The sequence below is a fragment of the Carlito syrichta genome, unplaced genomic scaffold (assembly GCF_000164805.1).
Source record: "Carlito syrichta isolate Samal-C Ts95f unplaced genomic scaffold, Tarsius_syrichta-2.0.1 Scaffold301761, whole genome shotgun sequence".
NCBI classification, from domain to species: Eukaryota; Metazoa; Chordata; class Mammalia; order Primates; family Tarsiidae; genus Carlito; species Carlito syrichta.
Window position 1 is genome coordinate 480,973 of NW_007245857.1, and position 18,544 is coordinate 499,516.

At 41.2% G+C, this 18,544-nt stretch overlaps 2 protein-coding genes across 6 annotated transcripts in view; one reads left to right on the forward strand and one right to left on the reverse strand.

The window, feature by feature from the left end:
* SMC1B (structural maintenance of chromosomes 1B) overlaps positions 1-7,055 on the forward strand; it is an 89,935-nt gene extending 82,880 nt beyond the window's left edge. Inside the window, exons 23-25 of one of the 2 annotated variants that reach the window (XM_008055169.1) lie at positions 2,484-2,553; positions 6,045-6,155; positions 6,953-7,055. In XM_008055169.1, coding sequence (XP_008053360.1) covers positions 2,484-2,553; positions 6,045-6,155; positions 6,953-7,054 — 283 coding nt within the window. In that variant the 3' untranslated portion in view covers position 7,055. The remainder of the gene's footprint in view (positions 1-2,483; positions 2,554-6,044; positions 6,156-6,952) is intronic. The other variant, XM_008055170.1, reaches the window with a different exon arrangement.
* Positions 7,056-9,352: 2,297 nt separating this feature from the next.
* FAM118A (family with sequence similarity 118 member A) overlaps positions 9,353-18,544 on the reverse strand; it is a 30,872-nt gene continuing 21,680 nt past the window's right edge. For all 4 annotated transcript variants that reach the window (XM_021710963.1, XM_008055171.2, XM_021710960.1 and 1 more), the window contains 3 exons: positions 17,331-17,363; positions 16,038-16,121; positions 9,353-10,640 (listed from right to left, as the gene is read on the reverse strand). In XM_021710963.1, coding sequence (XP_021566638.1) covers positions 10,621-10,640; positions 16,038-16,121; positions 17,331-17,363 — 137 coding nt within the window. In that variant the 3' untranslated portion in view covers positions 9,353-10,620. The remainder of the gene's footprint in view (positions 10,641-16,037; positions 16,122-17,330; positions 17,364-18,544) is intronic.

The following is an 18,544-nucleotide window of genomic DNA, read 5'->3' on the forward strand; positions in this document are numbered from 1 at the left end:
GAAGCCTCAAACTCTTGGGCTCACATGATTCCCCCACCTTAGCCTCCCAAGTGGCTGGGACCACAGACCCAGCTAGTTTTTGACAGATTTTTATTCAGTTTCTCTTATTATCAATAGCTACTAGTATTCCAGCTTTATAAAAAAAAAAAAGAAGAAAAATAAATATTTGGAATGGCAAGATGCGACAGGATTGCCATCAAACAAAAAACCTCCAACTTGTATATTATTTTTCGAGTCCATAGTCAGATCTGCTATTTAGTAAAGGATGTTAAGCAAAGTATTTCTTCTAAAAAAGTATTTAACCTCTTTATTTCCATGGATGATGGTGGAACTATTTCTTCGTAAAACAAATCAAGAAATAGAAAATTAGCTAAAATTAAGGCAATTAACAACTTTCAGTATTCAAAGCATTAGATGAAGATCTAAGTATAGATGCTGCTGCTTCTGTATTTCCTTGACTGGGAACATAGCATACAAGAGTTCAACAACTGTTTTTTACTGGTCTCAAGAAGGCAAAGGAATAGGCCACCATAGGAAAGGGAAAGAAAAAACTATACAGCAGGGGGCTCTGGGAAAGCAGGAGGCAGGCTCTGAACAAGTAATAAGAGCAGAATAAGGCTGTCACTAGGTAGCACTCCCATCCATTTATTAAACAGATGTTTAATAAATATTTACTGTGTGTCAGGTGCTGTTGCAGGCACTGAGGAAATGTGAACCAAAAAAATGCCCACCTCAAAAATGCTTCCTTTTAGTTGGGGAATACAGATGATAAATAAAGCAAATTAGTAAATGAGTTATCTGATATAGAGAATATTAAACAATGGCAAGTTCTATAGAGGAAAAAAATAAAGCAGGGAATGGAGATAGTGGCAGGGAAGGGTTTACAATATTAAAATGAGTCATCAGAAGGCCTATTTGAGAAGGTAACATTTGAGCAAAGATTTGAGAGAAGTAAGGAAACAGATCATGTAGAGACCTGAGAAAGAATGTTCTTAGGCATAAGGACCAGCAAGTGCAAAGGCCCTTAGGCCAGAGTGAGCCTGGCATGTACGGAGAATAGATTGTATTTGGCAGTGTGCACAGGGATAGGAGACTTTTGTAATAATAAAGGTGAAAGATGGTGATAGGAGCCGGGCTCGGTGGCTCAGCCTGTAATCCCACGCCTTTGGGAGGCTGAGGTGAGGGGACTGCCTGAGCCCGCAGCGTTCGAGACCCGCCTGGGCAGGCGAGACCTCAGCTCTACAATAAATCAAAAAATTAGCCAGGCGTGGTAGCGCGTGCCTGTAATTCTGGCTACTCGGAAGGCTAAGGCGGAAGGATCGCCAGAGCCCAGCAGGTCGAGGCTGCGGTGGCCAGGAGCAGCCGCTGCACTCCAGTCTGGGCGACAGAGTGAGACGCCAACTCAAAAAAAAAAATTAATTAATTAATTAATTAAAAAGATGGTGATAGGTTGAATCAGGGTGAGAGGATAAGGTTGACAGATGGAATTTGCTAAGAGTGTGTGGTGTGAAGGAGGAAGTGGAGATGACTCCATGGGTTTGGGCCTCATCAACTAGAGTGAAAAGAGCTGCTATTAACTGAGATGGACAAGACAACAGGAAGGAATAGCTTTGGAGCGGCACGTGAGGAGTTTGGTTTTAGATGAGTTTGAGGTGTGTATTAAGATACTCATGGAATTGCTGTGTAAGCAGTTGGATGTTTGAAGTGAGAGTTCAGGAGACAAGTCAGAACTATTGATCGATATGTGGGAGTCATCAGTATTTGGGTGGCATTAAAATCTTGAGACCAGCTGGGCACAGTGGGTCACGCCTGTAACCCCAGCATTTTGGGAGGTGGAGGTAAGAGGATTGCCTGAACCCATGGATTCGAGATGAGCCTGGGCAACTTGGTGAGACCTTGTCTCTACAATAAATTAAAAAATTAGCCAGGTGTGGTGGCGCCTGCTTATAATTCCGGCTACTTGGAAGGCTGAGGCAGAAGGATCACCTGAGCTCAGCAGGTCAAGGCTGCGGCTGTGAGTGTGCCACTGCCCTCCAGCCTGGGCAACAGTGAAACCTTGACTCAAAAAAATAAAAATAATCTTGAGACCAGATGCAATCATTAAGGGAGCTAATTAGATACAGGAGAACTCTAAGCACAGAGGCCTGAGGGCACTGAAGTGTTCAAGAGTTGGAGAGAGAAGGATTTAGCAGAAGAGACTCAGAAGGAACAGTGGGTGGAAGAAAGTAGACTGTGTCAACATACAAGTCACAAAGCAGTGTTTCAAGGAGGAAGGAGTGACCAACTCCAAATACTCCTTGCATAGGTCATTTAGGGTGCAGACTGATAACTGAGCATTGGATTTAGCAACATAGAGGTCACTGATTACTTAGACAGAAATATCCTAAAGAAGATTCTTTATTTTGAATATTGTTAACCCTTTCATTCAAGTTGTAAAACAAATAGAAAATTGTAACTTACTTGATTGTAATTTTTTTTTCTAGTTTTCGGCCTGCCCCATTCTTTATTTTAGATGAAGTGGATGCAGCCCTGGACAACACTAATATTGGCAAAGTAAGTTTCTTTCTGCTTTTATTTTTCTTGGATTTTTCTCCCTCTTTATTGTTCTGTTTTTAATTTTCAATAGTATGTCTACACTTCAAGGATCATGTTGCAGTTAAAGGGCATTTTACCCCAAACATACAGAAATGTGGGGCAAACAATGAAAGCTGTTCATTAAAAATCAATACTTTAAAAATCTAAGCTAAATATCTAAGAACAAAATAATTCAGGGTAGTTTTCACTCAAGGAGTAGGAGACCCTCAAGAATTGATAGGAAATCAACACAGGGAGTCAAATGAGGATCACTATACTTTATCAACAGCATTACTGCTGGCATAACTTACTTCTCCCCAAATCTAGATAATGGGAATTAGAGGGTCTCTAATGACAGACCTGTGGCAAACAGGTACATCTGATCTTATGGATCAAATTAGTTGTTTAATAAATTCCAAAGGAATTAAAGTTTAAAATTCTACCTTTCCAACTTTATCAAAATTCATCCAATTACTGTGCTTGTGCATGATTCTGTTTTCAGTCTTTGGGAGAAGAAAAGAACTGAAAAAAGTTTTACTCTTGAGAGTTAGATTTTAGTCAGCACTCAAAGATCAGTGGATAGATATACAGAGCCTTCTGTAAAGAGCTGGGCTCTCAATCCACACATCTTGACTGTGGCTAGACCGAATCCTGGACATGAGATTAGCCACGGAACATGAAGGATGGAGGCAAACCCTGACAGCGCCCATCACTGCCTGGCAAAGGGCAGCTCCAACCTGCCGAGTTCTGGTATCACGGTGCTGCTCCAGGGTTGCGCGTTTTTTGAGATGGGTGAATTACTCTCTTGGTTCTAATTCCAGGCCCATCCATCTTCTAGATATGACTGGACTTTGCATTTACAGCTGCTCACAGGGAGGCTGCTCTGGTCATGCTGACAGATATATTTCTCATTATTCATTTGTCAGTTGGCATTCTGGTTTATAACCTAGTGTTGTGAGCTACGTTAATTAACTCACCCCGGGAGATGTTTTCATTCTTGGGGTTCTGCCTAATAGATTCTGCACCTCTGAAGCTGACCTCCCTGATTTCTTACTGTTGAGTCTCATGTGAAATACCTGGGTGAGTCTGCAGCCTAAGGTACCTTCTAATGGCATGAATGTGGTCTGTAAGCACTTGCCAAGTTGTATTCATCTAATCCAAATCTGAGGCCTTGCTTTTTAACATGGTGCAGGATACACAAGAATACCACATCAACTTCACACCCTCAACAAGTTTTCAGAGAACAAAAGAACATCTTGATTTGTCTCTCTTGAATGCCAGCCAGTCTGCATCAGCTGACTGGGTTCCATGGCTGACTCATTTGGGAGAAAACTCCCCTTAATTTCGGTACTTCATATCCCATATTTTGTGGAGTGGGCACTCTCTCTTTGTGGATACCTCTTTTCTTGGTTGCACTTAAGGTATCCATATCTTCTAGCAAAAATCAGATTGGTGGCATTTTCAGATACTAGGTCTTAAGACTCCTGTTAGTACCCATCCTATGTATTAAAACCTCATAATTTCCATTATCCCTTTGAGATGTGTTTCTGATACTCCAATACTGAATTGAATATGAAAAGTAAGGTAGTATGAGCAATTATAAAGCAGCCTCCACTCCTTCTTGTGATGAAGGTGACCACAATTTATAATAGGTAACTCTCTGGTTGGGTGTGATGGCTATGTCTGTAATCCAAGCACTTTGGAAGGCCAAGGAGGGAGGACTGCTTGAGCCCAGTTCAAGATCAGTCTGGGCAACACAGTGAGACCTCATCTCTACCAAAAAAAAAAAAATCACAAAATTAGCTGGATCACCTGAGCCCAGGAGGTCGAGGCCACACGAACTGTGATTGTTCCAATGCACTCCATCCTGGGCAACAGAGTGACACCCTGACATACATACATACATACATACATACATACATACATACATACATGCATAAACAAATAACTCTTCAAGCAAAATGCATGGCATACCTCTTTGTAGCCTATCTCTTCTTTTCTATCACTGTCCCAAGACCTTTTTTCAGTCCTTTGTCATAGTTGCTACTATCATTGCCTCTAATGCTGACAGTTCCTTCTATGAATTCAGCCTCTCAGCCAAAAACAATTTCCTTCCTCTTTCATCATTCACCTTAGCTAGCATCTCATTCCTGCCATCCTCTGCCATTCCTGCTTCTAAAGCTTGTGTCCATTAGATCTTGGGTAGAGTCAGAACCAGTGTTCACGGAGAAGACACGTTCCAGGTCCTCAGATCTAGGGAGCTGGCACGTTATCTCGTTAGACTGTTGATAGTTTGAGTCTAAGTTATTCTCTATAATTCTCCAAGTTATGAGTAGTTTTTTTCATCAAGATTGCATATTCACATGAATTTCTATTGAGTTTTTCACTTACTCTCATTTCCTTGGAATTGAGCTTCCTGAAGGAGCCAGAGTTCACCTCTAACCAAAGGACTTGATTATGGATTACGAATATATACATATTGCCATATTTTTCCCATCTTCAGGCTTTGAGTTGGTAAAATGTAAAGTTGCAAGTTTCAATACCAGTCCCTTGGCTGGGTGCAGTGGCTCATGCCTATAATACCAGCACTTTGGGAGGCTGAGGCAGGAGAATCCCTTGTGACCAGAAGTTTGAGATAGCCTGGGACACATAGCAAGACTCTAAATCTATTTAAAAAAAATTAAAATTTAGCCAGGTGTGGTGGCATATGCCTGTAGTCCCAGCTACTCAGGAAGCTGAATTTGGAAGATCACTTGAGGCCAGGAGTTTGGTGTTACAGTGAACTGTAATTGTGCCACCACACTCCAGCCTGGGTGACATAGCAAGACCCCAACTCTTAAAAAACAAACAAAAAAAACCCTCCTTCACCCTCAAAAAATATCTTGAGTGGTAGTTTTATCTTTTTTTTGAGTTGGAGTCTCACTCTGTCGCCCAGACTGGAGTGCAGGGGCTGCTCCCGGCAACTGCAGCCTCGACCTGCTGGGCTCTGGCGATCCTTCCGCCTCAGCCTTCCAAGTAGCCGGAATTACAGGCATGCACTACCACACCCGGCTGATTTTTTGATTTATTGTAGAGATGAGGTCTCACTGCCCAGGCGGATCTCGAACCCGCGGGCTCAGGCAATCCACTCACCTCAGCCTCCCAAAGGTACGGGATTATAGGCTGAGCCACTGAGCCTGGCTAGTTTTATCTTGTTATAAAGGATGATTGCATACTCACAGCATAGTATGTTAAGTTGGAGCTTTGTTCTTTAAAATGTTCTTCAAGTTTTAGATCACGGGTTTGATGAAGTGCATCTTATTTTAGAATCTAAGCTATTTCCATTGCTGCAGTAGTGGTGGCTTATTGAATTATCAGAAAATCCTTGTCACCTAAAACGGACAGACTCCGAGAAATGCAGAAGTACTATCCCCAGAACCTAAGCAAGGCCCTACCTTGCTAGTGAAATATGAACTTTCTATTTCCTCCAGGTGTCAAGTTATATAAGAGAGCAGACTCAAGACCAGTTTCAGATGATAATCATCTCCCTAAAAGAAGAGTTCTATTCCAGAGCTGATGCACTAATAGGCATCTATCCTGAGGTAAAGATAAATCAGAGGGGAGAGGAGTGCCCACTGTAAACTTCCCTTAGTAACCTGACAGCTACAGCGCTTTCTTTTATAACTAAAATTTTCAGGTGGAGTCTGAGGGTTAAATGGCTTTTTCACCAAAGAAAATGTAAAAGTAACTTCTCAGATATCTTCCTGCCAACGGTACATAGAGAGTTAAGGAACAGTTTCAGTGAAAAGAGCAAATTGAAAATTGCAGAACAGTTAGTAGGATAGTTTTGTAAAATAGTTAACATTAATTTACACAAACTTTAATATTTATTTATATTTATGTAATGTTTCAATGTTTTAGGCAAAAATAAATGCACTGTGGTAGAACAAGGAGTCATTTATCTTCCAAAAGTATCAGAAGAAAAAGAAATTCACTAGACGTTCCAAGTTGTATAGTAGCTTTTAGAAATTGAACACACCTTTCTTAAGCCATTCAAAATACTTAACTGAGCTAATGGAGTACAGCAACTAATTCAAGTCATTTGGACAATTAGGTTTTACTTCCTTAGTTTTCCTTTAAGTGAAGATAAAAATTAATTTACCTTCCTGTGCCTACAGAATGTTAGGGGACCACCTGGAAATATGCTGCATGAAAAATGGAAATTCTCATAGCAGATGATACAAAAAAAACAACAACCTGATGATATGTAGATAATTGATATCTTTTTCGGCATAAGAAAGCTCCTTTTTAATGCAAATCCAGACTCATTTAATGGCTCTTTAATAATACTTTCCATAATTAGAGGAACTGACTTTTAATTGTCTTCTTTCCATTTTAGCATGATGACTGCATGTTCAGCCGAGTTTTAACCCTAGATCTTTCTCAGTATCCAGACACTGAAGGCCGAGAAAGCCGCAAGAGACATCGGGAGTCCCATTAGGAACTAGCACGCCCTTGAGTAACCACCAGCTATAAGAGCAAATAGGACAAGTGCTACAGCACTCAGGTTGATCATTATTCAGTTGCCATTCTAATATTCAAACAGCTCCTGAGTAGCAAACTTCTGGAGTAAGCAAGTCCAACCTGGTGTGCCATTTAAGAAAATTCTTAGTTTGTTCTAGCCAAAGAGGCCATAATTCACTTCCATTAAGGAGTGTTGAGGACCCATTCCAGTAGGGAATGTGTTCCTTGAGAGTTGGTATTAAATGTTTGGCTTTGTTTTTTTTTTTAAGTACAATTTTGAACCATAATCTTAACTTCTATTTTGAAACAAGTTTTACTGGTCAGAAAAAATTTGAATTCTGCATGATCATCACTCTGGTTTTGCCTGGTACTTTTAAGTAAACTTTAATGTAAACTCTTAGCTTTTAAATACACTAATTATAGGGTAGTTAATAAGTTGCTGAAGCGAATTTTAGGGAAATTGTTTCAGAGGAATTGTATATCAGTATTGAAAATATCAATAAAATTATTCTAATTTCAAATATCCCAAGTGTACAGTTTTAAAAGCCAAAATTTCAGTGGTGAAACCAAATTACATCTGCTTCAATGAAGTCTAAATTTTTCTGAATAGAATTTCTGTTATGCAAATATTGAATATAGGCTTTCTCAAAAAACAACCGACTTTTCCACTTATAAATACATTACTATGTGTAGGAAAGAAATTGCACACTTTTCAATAGTACTTCATTTCTGTTTCAAATGAAAGAAAAAATTCTGAGATGGTCTTCTACTTAAGACTGCTTTGGGTCAACCCAAGTGCTAAACAAGGAGTAGCCAGCCTCCTGAAGTAATGGAATCAATTTTGAACTTATTGTTTCATGTAACAACAGAATGCACTCTATGCCTAAAAAACTAAGTCTTAAAAAGACTTGGTTCCTACCCTGAGGGAGCCTCCAGGACAGTGAAAGTGCTGATCTCTATGAACTATAGACAGCAGAAGTCACTCTATTTGTCCCTCTCTGTTCTTTAGTACTGGTACTACCATCTACGTCAACTGCTTCTTCCTGTGCCTTGAAAGACACCATCTTTAACATTGAAATGTTCCTTTAAATGCTACATGAACTCAGTGTAGCCCCTTATCTCTAGCCTGGGTAGTTCTCACTTTTTCATAACTTTTGACTCATAGATTGTCAGTGATCCTATCAAGTGCAATCACTTCTGTTATATTGCAACATACCTGCATTCCTGAAAACCACCAGGCTATGCAAAAGCAGAAAATCATAAAAGTGATAAAAATCACAGGGCTATGGAAATACATGGTTGGGGTACTGCATATAAAAACAAACTCTCTATATATATAGTAGCCAGTTGTATATACATTAAATGGCTAAAATACTAAAAATACTACAATTAAAATGTGGCACCTTATCTTGAAAAAGCCCCTAACTCCACTTGTGGAAGTGGTTATCAGAAAGAATGGAAAGAGGGTTGTCTGAAACTCATACCCACCATGGAAAGGTGACGCTCCTACTGCCCCCAGTGAGCCCAGGGAGCTGATAGACATCTGAGGGCCGGGCATGCTTGAGTTCAGTGTATTCTTACGCAGTTCCATGGAGCTGGGCGCGGTTTACCACACAGAGCAGGGATCAGCAAACTTCTTTAAAGGGCACAGTAAATATTTCAGGTTTTGGTGAGGCAGTAAAAAGGCTGTTAAGTAGATATTTATATAACTATTTAAAATATGTAACCCTTAACAAATACAGCAACTATTCTGGTTTGAGGCAGTAAACAAACGGCCAACCTTGTTTCCCCCTGAACTGTTTCTCACTGATGAAATTATACATGAGCAAGTTTATGCTCAAGGTGCTTCTAATGTATCAATCATGTTGGTATAAATTTACATTTTAAAACAAGCATACAACAGAACTGACTATAGATATATCCATGCGGTACAGCAAGATAACCTCAAATCCTTCTGCATGGCACTCAAAGCTTTTCTTAAAATGGGCTCAAATTACTTTTCCAGTGTTATATCCTAGGCCACAGGCTCCTCAATGCTTGTAATTTTGTTGTGTCCTGTGTTTGGCCAACTTTCAGATTCAGATATCCATCCCTGATCGCACATTGTAAATGTGTCTTTAAAAAAATTTTTTTATAATGTTTGCTTTTAAAAGCATTTAATTGCATTAATCATTTATTTGATTTCACAATTAGGCAGCAACACAAGCTAAAAATTCTCATTAAATACATTATAGCAAGCCTTTGGTCATAACTAAAGAAGGGTGAACACACAAGGTTAAAGTTAAAATTTTATTTATGACCCGACTGACATAAAAGATTTTTCATGCTTCAAAAAGAAACCAAAAAGGTCTTCAGCAGGTCTCTGGCTTCTCTCTCACTCCCTATACATCCCAACCTTATGTTCCTTGCTTAGCTTTGTCTACCTATGGGAGCCATCAATGGAGAGTGTCACAGAGCTTGGCAAGAAATATCACATCGAAGATGAGCAGCCTCAAACTGAAACCAAGCGGGGCTTGTTTCCAAAGAGAATCCTTCGTTTTAAGATGTCTCACTGTACCACCATGTAAGCTTTTGCCCTGGTCACAGTCAGAAAAGCCCCCTGGGCACAGCAGCACACCCAGCACAGCTGTTTCACATGGATAAACCCCGAAAACCTTTAAAGTGTTGCAGGCCCTTTATAAGTTTTGCCTACCCCATTCTGTGCAAACCTCCTTAATATGGGCAGTAGGAAGAGAATTTTAAGAGGTAAGAATCAAAAGGTTGGACCTTACCCCACAGAAAAAAGACTTGGAAAGCTGAGAATTTATAATCTAACTAAAGTTCAAAACTGTGTCTTTTGCCTCGCTTACACTTTCTCGGTTGTGGTCACACAATGGCCCTGCACAACGCTAAACTGGCTTTCTGGCTCTTCAGACTTTACAATTAGCAACATCAGACCTGCCATTTCTTTGGAAAAGAAGTTACTAAAATGATATAATTCCAAAGAAGCCCTTTTGATCTACTGGTTGCTTTTAAAAACATATAATCTTCACTGCAGATTCATTCTTTACTATTAAACAATAAAACAAACATACCTTTAAAATATTTTCTACAGTAACAGATGTTTCCACATAAAAATTAACAAGTTTAAGTATCTAGTTCTTATTTTCTCTTTGGCAACTACTGTTGCTTGGACAGTCTTTACTTTCCCCTTCCTTTTAGGAAAAATACCACCTTGACACAAGAGAATTTGTCAAAATGGGAATCGGGAGTACCGGGTCCATCCCTTCCACTGATTTTGGTCCCTGAGGTAGCTGCCCATCAGTCCTTTCAAAGTGCACCTGAAGTATGTATGTGTCACTTCCCATGTTGTTCAACACATACAGGAAAGCTTTCACCCAGCCTTGAGGGCCACATACCCAGGTGGCTCTCTTGGGGTTATGTGACAGTTTAGAATTGGGAGATCCATTTGGAGTTCTCCATACATTCCTCATCATTTGGGCATGGCACTGTGGTTACAGAAGGCTGGTTTTCAAGTTGCAGGTTTTATTGGTTTTAAAGATTTCAAGATCCTGCAGCATCATCTGTTTAAATAAAAGAAAAAAATACCAGCATGTCAAAATTAAGTTTTAAAAAGTTATTTGCAATAGATTTCTATTTCAGAAACTGCTTTACAATTTTTCTTATGTGCTGAGGATGTTGAAAACCTCTCTATAACAGAAACAGTGGCTATTGTCTGAAAATGGCCTTGTGGAGTTATAAATTCCATCAGGACCAAGAAAAGTATGGCATTATGTTTGCAAAGATCTGTAGAAATCTCAGCCCATGAACATAGATGCTGTTTTCTTTCTTAGTAGACTGAGTACAGTGCCTGCTGGAAGTGTGCAGGATGCAGTCTGTCCATTTCTCTTAGCCTCTCACCCACATGCAGAACAAGTCAAGTCTTTCTGTACAAGAGACCAGGGGCTTTTCCCTGAGGAGACATGACTTCCTGTGGAGAGGCAGGACTGCTGGTGCAGGTGACAGCACCCAGGAACAAAGCTTTCATGGACATTGAAGAGAATCCCCGCCTAAGGCTCTATGGCAGAGTCTACCAGGCAATAGGCCCTGCCACCTGATACACACAACACCATTCAGAGGCAGGCTGAGGATAAAACATGTACACACAGCAGCAGCAGTGGGAGAAGAAAGCCAATCTACGGAGAATCATCACCTAGGCCTTTGGTAGGCCACTGAGGAGCCCAGACAAGAGGAGGACAAGGAACAAGAAATAAACAAGTAGAAAAGAACCATGTGCCCTGGAGGAAACAATTCAGAGAACACCAGTTTTGTTTTTTGTTTTTATTTAGTTATGTATGTCTACTAGTTGAATGCACATTCCAAGTATTTGCAAAGAACTTCACAGATTTGCATCTAAAACACTATCAAAGGTGAATTCTCCTAAAATTTGTGCGCTCCTCAAGTGCACTGAAGTTGTATAAAACTAAATGAGAGGAAGCAGAAACTGTTCTCCCACAAGAACCACCAACTCATCTCACCTTCACCTCCACTTGGCAGCAGGACACCACAGACCCCAACTCTTCTTGCCACTGATCCTAACTTGGTAGTTATTTTTAAATTGCCTTATTTTATTTGACTAAGTATTACTTGCATTCATTATGGTTTCTGTATCTACAACAGATACTTCAACAGTAAATGTTCTGTGTGGTGAAGGGACAGGTAGAATCACAGTACTGTTCACACATACCCATTGAGGAATTAATTTACATGTTAAATGAGTAGGTAGTTGATGTTAAGTGCTTCAAAGCTCTCACAAATTTGGGGAGCATTTTTCCCCCCACATGAAGTCTCCATTTATTCTGGGACAGGTTAGGGTGAGCACCTGAGCCTCCAGTAAGGCTTGCTGTGCTGACTGCCTGCAAAGAGCACATCCTGTATAGGGCTCATGCCTAGAGACTGAATATTGAGGCCAACACCCCTGCCTTGGAGGGCCAGGTCAGGGGACCAGGGACATACAGTGAGTCCTTTGGGACAGGAGTGGCCCTGGCGACTGCAGAAGAGCCAGTGGTCAGAGGGGGAGCAGTGACTCCGGAGACAGAGGGTAATTAGGCAGCTGGGTAGTAACCCTCAGGTCAGACTGGATCCCAGCTCAGAATGACAATCAGGGTCCCAGTGGCTATGCTAAATCCAGGGCAATGGACTCTAAGCATATGCCATTCTCACAGCCTGGGTGGACTGTTAAGTAGGTATTTAAGTGTTTTATTGAGGTCTTCTTATATAAAATAATAAAATATAAACTGTTATCTGAAAATCCTCTGTTCCCAATGTTTTTAAGAATGGAGTAGGATCAGATGTCCAGGGAGGCCTCTGGTATCACCAGGGATCTCATAGTCATAAACAACAGATGCCCCTATCAAACTACCAATGTCATTTTTCACAGAATTAGAAAAAACAATCCTAAAATTCATATGGACCCAAAAAAGGACCAGAACAGCCAAAGCAATCCTAAGCAAAAAGAACAAAGCTGGAGGCTTCACATTACCTGACTTCAAATTATACTACAAGTCTGTATTAACCAAAACAGCATGGCATTGGTATAAGAGCAGGACACACGAAGTAATAGAACAGAAACAGATAACCCAGAAATAAACCCAAATACCTAAAACCAACTGATCTTTAACAAATAAGACAAAAACATACACTGGGGAAAGAACACCAGTGGTGCTGAGAAAATTGGATAGCTACATGCAGAAAAATGAAACTTGATCCCTATCTGTCCTCATATACAAAAATTAACTCGAGACAGATTAAAAACTTAAATATCAGACCTGAAACCATAAAAATCTAGGAAGAAAATCTAGAAAAGCGTATGGACATCAGCCTAGGCAAAGAATTTATGGCTAAACCCCCAAAAGCAGATGCAACAAAAATAAATACGTGGGACTTAATTAAACTAAAAATCTTCTGCACAGCAAAAGAAATAATCAACAGAGCAAATAGGCAGCCTACAGAGTTGGAGAAGATATTCACAAATACAATAGATGCTGGCATGGATACAGAGAAAAGGAAACACTTATACATTGTTGGTGGAAGTGTAAATTAGTACAACCTCTACGGAAAATGGTATGGACATTACTCAAAGAACTAAAAATAGATCTATCATTTGATCCAGCAATCCCACTACTAGGTATCTACCCCAAGGAATAGAGGTAGTTATATAACAAAGACACCCGCACCCACATGTTCACTGCACCACAATTCACAATTGCAAAGATGTGGAATCAACCTAAATGCCCATAAACCGATCAGTGGATAATGACAAGGTGGTACATATACACCACAGAATACTACACAGTCATAAAAAAGAATGAAATAATGTCTTCTGAAGCAACATGAATGCAGCTGGACATCATCATTCTAAGTAAACGGACTCAGGAACAGAAAAGTAAGTGCCACATGTTCTCACTCATATGTGGGAGCTAAATGGTATCAAAGATGGAAATAATAGACGCTGGGGACACCGACGGGGGGCCAGGTTCAGAAACTACCTATGGGGTACAATGTAGACTATCGGGAATGGGCCACCCACCTGAGACCTAAGTCCCATTACTACACAATATGTCCCTGTAGCAAATACACATGTGTACCCCCAAATCTAAAATAAAAGAGCAAAAAATAAATAAATAAAACAGCAGCTGTTATGAGAAAATAAATAAGAAAACCAGAGCTCTCAGAAACTTCAGATCATATTGTCAAAATAAAAATTTAACCCAAGACCTAGAACATAATTTTGAGAATCTCCAAGAAAGTTTTTGAAAAAAATGAAGACAGAAGATGAAAATTAAGAAAGTCAATAAACAGAAAAGGAAAATTAAGAAAAAAAAAAAACCCAGTAGAAATCAGTCCAGGAGATCCCAACTAGTTTGAATTCCAGGAAAAGAGAACAGAGAAGATGAAAAAAAGAAATAATCAAGGAAATCACAGATTATTCCAGAACTGGAAAAATGGGAGGAGAGCGGAATGAGCAAGGAAAATTAAAAAGAGTCCCATACCTAAACACATGCTTGTGAAATTTAAACATCAAGGAGAAAGATCCTAAAAGCTTTCAGAAAGGAAAGCAACAGGTCACCCACAAATCACTAGGAACGAGGTTCACATCACACCCTCCTCATAGGAAAGCTGGTGATTAAAACAGCAGCGTTCCAGGGGGACATTACTAACCAAGAACCCTCATCCAAACTGTCCATGGAGCAAGAGGACCATGTAAAGACACAGCCCTAGAAGAGGTGACTCTCCACACCTGGGGACTGTGAGAGCTACCTGAAGAGATACAAGAACAAAGAAGAACCTGGACACTGATCTAAGGGAGGAGGAAGGTCAATGCGAGGGAGGCAAACATGCAGTAGTTCAGAACGGAGCTAAGGATTAGGAGGTACTGGTACCATGCAGAATGAGGGGGGTATGATTAAGAGAATGCATAAATTTACAAATACTGTGAAACATGTTGTTATTTTTCTGAAAAAGGGAAAAAACGGAATCTAAAAACACCTCAAAAAACAGGCAGTACAAATGTCTTAAGGTCCCGATACGAAACAATACAAAATGGGAGAATGGAATGTAACGAACCACATTTGTCCTTGACATTGAGGACATGTCTTGCAACTGGCATCATGGCAATGGTCCCATTAACATAACACACAAGTTGGCTAACCAGGAAAGAATACTGACACTGCTTTAATAAAGTAAACACTTCTGTTTTCCAATCTACAGATAATCTAGGGCATCTTCCTTTCTGTCCTGTGACCATGGTGACACTGACAATGGGAAAGCTGACAGACGGAGGGAGTGAGATGAGGAAAGGGCGCCCACTGCAGCCCAGTCTTCATATTGGGAGGTCAGGTCTAAACATAGTGTCTGTTTATTTTCAGTTGAGTCTCACTCTGTCGCCCAGACTGGAGTGCAGTGGCCGCTCCCGGGCACCACAGCCTCGACCTGCTGGGCTCTGGCAATCCTTCCGCCTCAGCCTTCTGAGTAGCTGGAACTACAGGCGTGCACTACCAGGCCTGGCTAATTTTTGATTTATTGTAGAGATGAGGTCTCGCCAAGTTGCCCAGGCGGGTCTCGAACCCGCGGGCTCAGGCAATCCACTCACCTCAGCCTCCCAAGGCACAGGATTACAGGCTGAGCCACCGAGCCTGGCTTAAATATAGAATTTAAAGTAAAGAATGAGAAACAATACAGTCCTATCCAGGCCTGGATGGAGGAGGAGAGAGCACGGCGAGAGAGGGCAGCAGAGCGAGCTAAGTCACCTTTACCGGCATCAACAGGAACAGCCTGTTAGACCCTATTGTAAAAAATAGTTTAAAGAACTCTTAGTGACAGAGGTAACAAAAACCAAATGATTTAAAGTGGTTCTCTAGAGACTAAGGTGACATAAGTCTGGCTAGTGGCTAGTGACCACCTTTGGGTGGTTGGGAGAGTGACTAGAAAGTGGCAAGGCAGGACTCCCAACAATGTTCTGTTTCCTGAACTGGGTGGGATTAGAGGGATATATTCACTCTGAAAATTCATAGAGCTGACCTTACAATTTGAGCACTTTTTTGGCGGATGTTTTCTACAGTAACATGCTTGCTTAAATCAACAGAATTTTTTTTTTTTTTTTTTTTGAGTTAGAGTCTCACTCTGTCGCCCAGACGGGAGTGCAGTGGCGGCTCCCAGCCACCGCAGCCTCGACCTGCTGGGCTCTGGCGATCCTTCCACCTAGAAATTTTTTTTAAAGGGCACCTCTGGGCAGTTGGAATAGGGTAGGGCAAAAGATCAGATTCCATCCTAAACCTCGGTGCTCTCTGACCCTGACACAATGTACGCATCATTCCTCTCACCAAGGGGCAAGGGGCAATAAAGCAAAGCACTGTCACTGAAAACACCTACCAGCAAGACAGATCTGAGATAGTTCCCCACAGAAAGAATGGATACAATACCGGTATCTGATTGTCTGAGTTTTTTGGATACTTCAATTCCATTCTCTTCCAACTTCCTCTTTGCACAGTCCTGGCATGCATTACCTGAAAGATGAACACTTATTAAAAAGTTTATTTATTCTAGACTCCATGTTTTGTTTTGTTTTTTTGAGTTGGAGTCTCACTCCATCGCCCAGGCTGGAGTGCATTGGCACGCTCATGGCCACTGCAGCCTCGACCTGCTGGGCTCAGGTGATTCTTCCACCTCAGCCTTCCAAGCAGCTGAACTACAGAAGCACACCATCGTGCTCACCTAATTTTTTCATTTATTGTGGAGACGAGGTCTCACCAAGTTGCCCAGACTGGCCTTGAACCCCTGAACTCAGGCAATCCTCTTGCCTTAGCCTCTCAAAGTGCTGGGATTACAGGCTTGAGCTACCACGCCCAGCCTTAGACTCCAGGTTCTAAGAACCAGATAATAAATCTGATTTTACTAAAATACAGGCCAAATAAACCCTGCCATACACTAGATTATATTGACCAAGTTAATGCTTCTTTCAAGAGAACTGTATGGTTCTGGGAATCACATTTAAGAAAGCAACGATTTCACATGGAAGTAGTGCGGAAATAGAAAACTGAATACAACAGTTTTATAATTCCTGCATCACTAATGTGGATGTGATGTCAGCAGTTCCCACATCAATATGCATTTTCTCAACTGTGAATACCCTGGGAAAACAGGGCTGCACACAAAGGCCTCCGCTCCACCGAACAGAGCCCCTTTTAACCCAACTAACTCAAAAAATGGAGACACCTGGTGCCCAATTCACCCACAGGAGGATGCTGGTAAGCTACTAAATCTTAATTCCTAAATAGGCAGAATTTGCCTCTGCAGGGAAAGCATTCACATCTCAAATAGAAAAAGTTTGCATGAAAGTTTAGATCCTTGTAATTAAAATTTCTGAAGGGATGGGTCATTCTACGCTACTATATCTTGCACCAAATGTTATTAACACAAATAGAATCTTGTTCCAATTCTCCCGTAACTCCTGGTTCTGTTAGGAATTTCTCAGGTGCCAGATGGCCCATGTGTGATTAAGCCATGCTTCCTTGTCAAAGGGATGGCTTTAGTCCCTTCTTTGTGGCAGGGACCATACTGAGACATGGCTATTTATCATCTTTGGTGCAGCTGTTGTGATACAAGCTAATTATGTAATGTGAAAAACATACTTTTATGATCTTACAATTAGTGGCAGGAAGATAATGGAATATGTAGGTGAAAAACAGGCTGGCAAGAATAAAGATTTGCTTTACCCAATAATGTGGTGCTGTCCACTCGATCAGCATCTGAAGGAGAAAGAACAAGTCAGCAGGGCCAGGGCTTCAGACACTCTCCCTCCTCAGGCCGCTCCAAGGCAGGGCAGCGGTGACTTCGGGCAGCTCTGGCCTACACTGGCTATAGGATCCTGAACTACTTGCTGCCCACTTCTTCACTCTCAGGGTTGAAATGAGGACTCGCTAATGCTACTATCATCCCCAGTGGACCTACTCTCCATCAGGAGGGGGACTCCGTGAATCTGAGTACAAATGTCTTTCATGACACAGCCACAGATTAAAAATCCAAACGACTACTGAGTCTTCTGGCAGTTTGTTGAATCCACTCGGAAAAGGGGCTTCAGTGGGGACAGAAAGCCACTCTGTCATACTACCCTGAAGCCCGAGTGACTCAGGGTTTATGTTGGGTCCTGCTCTTTCAGAGAGGTGTGGGTATGGAGGAAGGAGAGACAGTGGTGGGGGCAGAGAAGAGGAGAGCATGCACAGACCGGTATGAGGATGCACTAAATGGTGCATTTTGCTCTGCTCAGGCCAGGATCCCAATCCCAGCTTCAAAATGTCTGGGCACTAATTGGGCAAGTTTTTCGCCTCTTTGAGCTTATCTCTCATTTATAAAATCATCTGCTTAGTAGCAGTGTGTGACACCTAGTGGCTTGGCAAATATGAGCTCCCTTCTACCTTTGGTAAGAAACTATTACCCTAGTTACACTTTTATTCATGGAAATGCAACTTAACTTAAATTGCTATTAGCACTTCTGCAAAGAAAGTGCTGGCAGTTAAACACACACACACACACACACACACACACACACACACACACACACTCACACACACACAAACTTAGCTGTTGAATTATCTGTGCGTTATCTAGTCTTTGTGGCTAACCTAATTCCACAGTGTGGGTGAGTGTGCCTGGGTTTCCGAATACAATTAAATGAAAGTCAGTACAGTCTTTCCAACCCTGCTGTCATCAATGTTTTATAATGCCAAATACACAGACATTAACTCTCTTATGTCAAGATGACCATGCTTAAGAATTTCTCAATTACCTTGGTCATTCCTAACAGATGAATAATTTCCCAAAAGAAGGGCCAAGGAACATAAATTTTTTTTTTTTTTTTTGAGTTGGAGTCTCACTCTGTCGCCCAGACTGGAGTGCAGTGGCCGCTCCCGGCCACCCCAGCCTCGACCTG